At 41.5% G+C, this 5,814-nt stretch overlaps 1 protein-coding gene across 1 annotated transcript; it reads right to left on the bottom strand.

The window, feature by feature from the left end:
* Positions 1-118: 118 nt before the first annotated feature.
* On the bottom strand, positions 119-5,727 carry LOC112454662 (tubulin-specific chaperone cofactor E-like protein). Its single transcript, XM_025016162.1, has 6 exons — positions 5,084-5,727; positions 4,547-4,949; positions 2,967-3,136; positions 2,567-2,675; positions 2,236-2,340; positions 119-1,931 (listed from the first exon to the last, which is right to left on the bottom strand). Exons 1-6 carry the CDS (start codon positions 5,701-5,703, stop codon positions 1,779-1,781), a joined length of 1,560 nt encoding a protein of 519 aa, XP_024871930.1. The 5' UTR covers positions 5,704-5,727; the 3' UTR covers positions 119-1,778.
* Positions 5,728-5,814: the final 87 nt, after the last annotated feature.

Here is a 5,814-nt window from a genome sequence, read left to right as displayed (position 1 = left end):
GTTCTACTTAGCTTCTTTTCGCGAGCTCGTTCGTGCCCTAAATCTGGGGTAAGCTGTAAATGTTAACGAGACATATGGATATTGGTGGCATTCAAGAGAGAGAAAGAAAAGGTATACCTTCGAGAATCGAGATTATTATACGAATCCGGAACATTATACTCATAAATCGCAATCGGCATCGCCTTTGTTATCACATTTAAGATTTATATTAGCACTCTACCGCTGTCGTCAACGTATCATGATTTCCGTTTGTCCACTTCGTAACGAAACGATTGCGATTATATTCAATTTATTCGTGCTGTCGTATGTTCAAATACCTTAGAATTAAAAGAAGTAATGGTTGTTCAAAGACATAGAAACTGTTGAAGATGAGAAGTGAAGATGTTAAGTACGCGTCGAAAATAGACGATAGCAAACATAACTTCAACCGCGCACGACTCCTGCGCGGTTTCACAATTTTCTCTCGCGTTTCACGCGTATTCGTTACAACTCACGTTGTAATTTACGAGCTCGTGACACCTAGGCGTTTTGATCTCGCGCAAAGTTTACAGAGGAAAGAGTTTACTCGTAAGTATACATCACCTTCGGAAAGTACAGAGATCAATTGTCGAGATGACGACGTAAGTGAACGACGCTTTCGCGAATCAGCGGCGTAAATACATTCCGCTACTCTTAAACTTACTCGGGAATTTCGTGCAAGGCTTCTTCTTGCCTTTTACCAGCGACTTTCGCGAAAGAGCCGCACGCATTTTCGCGACTGCGTTACACACTTTCATTATTGCCCGGTGCTCAAGCGGGGGGAACAACAAAACGCGTTCGTTTCATGAACGAGTAGATCCTATACTTTCTTTAAGGGTAACTGCCCGCGATCTCTACAAAAATATTTCGTTCTCTTCACAGCAGCCTCAACGGCGGCGCGTTACGTTACAGTTGTCGTTGGCATCGTCCTAAGATGAGTCGAGAATTATCTTCTACGAATTCCTTATCACTTTCTTTCTCGTCAAGCAAATAGGGTAAATCTTCTTTGCTCGCGTCGTAACTACATCGAATTTAGCTGGAAATTGAAATTCACTATGTACAATCCTGCTTCCCCGTATTACGTTTCGTCTCCTAAGACGGACGAGAATTACTACGTTAAAGAAAAAGATGGCTAACTATCCATCTAAGCGCGTGTACGCTTGTACACTGGATACAATAATTATTCTCTATGCACCAGGCTCGTTAGTAGCGGTTTAAGTTTATATGTCGAGGTCTCTGGGTGAGTTTGTTATACGAAGAAATAATTATCTAACAATCGCAATGGACGATCATTTGCATTGGTGGTTGTAATTAATGGTTTTCAGAAAATGTCTAGACATACCGTTCATCAGGCAACACTCGTTTTTAGATAATTTCGTCTCCGATAAATTACCGAATTTTCGCCAATTAAAGATTTCTCACATATCTGCTCATTATTATTTTTGAAACATTTGTGGTTTAAGGTAACGTCAAACATCCGTAAAACCCTAATAATTCTATACGTTTAGCTTGTATACTTCAACGTAGGGAGATATTTACCCTCGAATTGCTCTCCTTGGATTGTAACAGTTTTTGGTTTTCTCAGACACCCGCGGTGGTGTTAGCAAACGCAATCATGAAAATCGCGCCTCTCTATTGATCTGTAACAGTATTGTTACAATTCACCGATGAGCGTCGCATCGTGAGGCTATAAGTGGAGATCAAAACCCGAGGAGTTATCGGATTTTTTCAATACCGCACGATTCACTCGTCGTTCTTCTTCAGGAACGAATGGAAGATGTGGTCGACGACGTTGACGCGAATCGATTCAGTTTGCTGTCAATGATGATCTCGTCGCCGTTCCTAATGTTGTACCGATAGAGTTGCTTGTTTGGATACAGCATTTCCTCCGGTCCATACTGTGCTTTCATTTCCTAGAATTTTTAAATTTGTTCCAATCTTTTTGCTGTGATATATTTCGATAACTTTGTTGTAGGATAAGGTAAATTCTTAATATTTCGCACAAAATTTCATATACGTTAAGAATTCACGCTCGTACCTTGCGATATACTTCGAGAAATTGCAAACTTTATATACATGCCAGGATAGGAAAGATTATTTGGAAGGGTAATGCGATTCATATCGCAACTTCGGGTTTCTTAAAGGATCGATCAAGGTGCCAAATATTCTGCGAACAGCATTAAAATCGTTTAGTTAATACAGGACAGAACAACTCACCTGATCAACGTAGAAAAGCCTCATTCTATTGGCAGGAATTTTCACCATACTTTCCAACTTGGTTTTTAATTCAAAAACTGTCCTATATACATCTACCGACCGTACCTGAAAGCATTGTTTGTGACCAATCATCCCAATCAAATGTAAAATAAAAAGTATTGCTCACGGCATGGAAATTCTTTTATTCATATCGCGATTACTTGCAGAAGTAAATACTTGAAAGACTTAATTATTTTACGAATCACGTATTTGGGAAAGATTATGGATCTAGTAAAAGTTTGCCGTTACGCAATACACCTAAAGTGACGAAACCCGATACGAAATTAAATACCTCGACGAGATCTCCGTAAGTGAACGTGACCTTGACCCTTTTCTCCGGCGTCAAATCTACGTTCACCAAGGGGTCCAACTTTCCGTGAATAGCCACGAGCTCGGAATACCTGAAAATCGCAAAACAGGGTCAAGTTGGGTTCCTCCGAATGGTAAGGGAGCGCGAGCGTAGCCATGAAACCAGAATAGTCCAATAGTCTCGGGCAAAGTTGGAGCTGCCCGAAGGACAAAAATCGGGCTTGTTCGCGGGGAAATTGAAATTTGCGTTAAAGACGCATTAAAAAACAACTTACGGCGCCTTTGAAGAAGTATTCGAGACTCGTTCCGCGCGAGCCTTGATTATCAAAGGGGAAAGGAGGGAATTATCAAAACCGAACTTGGGCGAGCGTTAAGAGACTTACCTTTCGGGTCGATCAGCTTCCGGTTTGTCCATGTAATAACGTATGAAGGCCCTTTCTGCGTCCTCGCGCTCCTGAGACGATATCACGCCGCCGCCGTTCAATGTCTCGACGTTTGGCAGTCGGGCTATTAGTAGCTGCCGCCTCTCGTGTTCCGTGTACTCCCGGGGGCTCTGGAAAATGTTAAGCGAATATAAAGCGGCGGATAAAACTGCGTAATATCTAATATAGATCGCCACACAAATGTGATAGAGATCAATTAAATTTGGGCTATATAGTTGGATTAAATTGTACCAAAGAAATAAATATAAAGATTCAATTGATATTAAAACAAAAATTGCAGATATTTGCATTTTAAGGAATATCCAACATTTTTAGCCCGCTCTTATAGATGCGCTCCAAAATGGAACGGGTCTCTTATACTAACAGCATAATATAATTTCCGCTTTCTTAAAATAAAATTTCTTTCAAATAACGATACAGATTTGAACAACGTTGTCAAGATATAAATAAAAAATATAAATCAATTGAAAAATACAACAAAGCTGCATTATGCAATTATAGATTGTAATTATAGACGTCAGTAGCTTATAGAATAGGAAACACATTCCGCGACAAAACTGGTCTCTCATTGAATCGAAGGCTACCATGTTACGCACGTTTAATTAGCACAGTGACGTGTGTCAGTTTATTTAGTTCCGGTTCTCACACATGAAACAACAAGGTTCCTTTCGAACACAAACAGCGAGTTTTGTTTATTTCACATTCGTCTATTAATATCAAATTCTCTTAACACGACCGTGTTTGGAAGTGCCAATATAGGGAGTGCTTGCAGAGAGTTTATTGATTCCAAGAACTTGTTTTCGAAGCGCACGTGACATTAATCTATGAGCATATGCTTGTTTGAGCATGTGCCAAGATTCAATTGCTGCGTGTCCACGCGAAAAGATCTCTTACACTAAGGGACACATCATTTCTCACGTAATACTAACGGCTGTGGCAGTTTTGAGATGCGAGGGATTAAACACGTGTCTCTAATCTATATATCGTCAAGTGTGCTCAGACTTTATACTTTGATGCACTTTGAGAATGAAAATAGCCATTGATTTCAGAATGGTACACTCGTATCGTATTTCGTATCTTGATCTTTCATGGGATAAATTTACTCTACGTCGCAGTAACGAATATTATTCCCACATATAGCAAATAACTAATTCCAATTATTGCTTGTGTTGTCATTGTCTCTTTTGTTGATTCCTATCTCCCCGAGATTTTTCTTGTACTTTACATTTTAAAAAATGTGTCGCACAGGCGATGCAAAGATTTAAGTATCCACTTTAAGTATCCTTTTAAGTAATATTTTTATTTAATACATATCTATCCATTTTTAATTAATATTATACATTTAGAAGAAATAAGAAGTCTGTTGTTCATATTAAGCATGAAATCGATTCCGACTCGTTATCCTTCTTTAATCGAGTCACGTGCGAAATCAAGATGCGTCAATCAAAATATTTTCTGACGACGAACGTAATGCAAGACTCTTCGATTTTCGATCGTCGAGGAGATTGAAAACCACTCACCTCGAAAAGCGGGCAGCCTTGGATCCTGAGCGACTTCAGCGCGGGAAACCTGGCGAGCCTTTCGACCTCGTCCCAAGCCGATAGCAGGGTACCGTTCACGTTTAAGAACCTGAGCATTCTGAAGGGATCGTGGGGCGACTTGATGGTTGTCCCATTGGATTCCGACTTCGACTCAGATCTTTCGTAGTTGACCTTGCTCTCAAATATCCTATTTCCTTTATCGTCCGTCGACGAGGTATGTTCATCCGCGTCTAAGTGATTCATGTTTTCGTTATCCTGCCCGTGACCTTCTTCTTTCGTTCGGCGGCCATCCTCGCTTGGCAAATTTCGATTTTCTTCCAAACCAAGCGATCTGATCGGACACTCGGCGAGGACAAGGCTCTTCAGGTTTGGAAATAGATACCTGGAGAAGCGTACAGCGCCCAATGACAAATCTTTCGGAATAACAACTTATCAAACAAATTTTATTTTACATTACTAAAGAAACTGATCGATTTTCTAATTATTAGCATTAAAACGATATCACGTGAGACTCACCCTAGCTTCGAGATCTCGTTCCAAACTTCCACCGGATTGCCGGTGAAGTGTAATTTCTTCAGCGCCGGATTCGCGTTCTCCGGCTTTTGATAATCCAGGTCCACCGTTTTGTACTCGTTCAAAGACAAGTGAAGTTCCTCCAGATTGCGCAAGTGCCGTACCAGTCCCTGCACCGTCGACCAGGACACCCTCGTGCCATTGAGCACGAGATTCCTCAGAAGATCGTAGTTACCATGCTTGATCTCCAGCACCTCCGCGAGGCAGTTGAAGCTCAAGTTCACGAACTTGATCTTGGGCATGTGCTGCAGGATGTCGAATACCTCCGTCCATTGCGACAGCTTATTCTGCGCCAGGTCAAGCTCCTCGACGTTCTTGCACTTGCTGCGAAGCTTCTCGGCGTCGTTGCCCGCCGACTCGATGTCGCAGTCCTGGAGCACCAATAGCGCCGGCACCGTGTGTCGTGGGGATTTCTTGGGGATGAAGATGCTCACCGACAGGGCGGCTTTGGGCGAGCCAGACTCCGCTTCATCGTCCGTCAATGAGCAGTCCGTCGTTGAGCTGCCGTACTTAAGCTCTAATGCTTCCAGCAACGACGGCATGTTTACTGCATTCTGGAACATTACGAGAAGCTTATTTATCCGGAATAATAATTTCTGCGATAAATTCTTTGCAGTGATTTAAAGGCTGCTTTTATCAGCATCATTATTATTAAATCGATTATTATTTTTCGC

This window comes from Temnothorax curvispinosus, unplaced genomic scaffold, assembly GCF_003070985.1.
Source record: "Temnothorax curvispinosus isolate PA1 unplaced genomic scaffold, ASM307098v1 QBEX01005254.1, whole genome shotgun sequence".
Classification (NCBI taxonomy): Eukaryota; Metazoa; Arthropoda; class Insecta; order Hymenoptera; family Formicidae; genus Temnothorax; species Temnothorax curvispinosus.
Note: the sequence above shows the minus strand (reverse complement) of the source record. Positions and strands in the feature narration are given on the sequence as shown.

Excerpts from the sequence above, each read along its gene's own strand:
- LOC112454662 (XM_025016162.1), bottom strand. The coding sequence starts at position 5,703 with ATGTTCCAGAATGCAGTAAACATGCCGTCGTTGCTGGAAGCATTAGAG. Across the intron at positions 2,676-2,966 it reads GAAGCTGATCGACCCGAAAG|GTATTCCGAGCTCGTGGCTA; the intron begins GTAAGTCTCTTA and ends TGCGATTTTCAG. Across the intron at positions 1,932-2,235 it reads GGCTTTTCTACGTTGATCAG|GAAATGAAAGCACAGTATGG; the intron begins GTGAGTTGTTCT and ends TAAAAATTCTAG.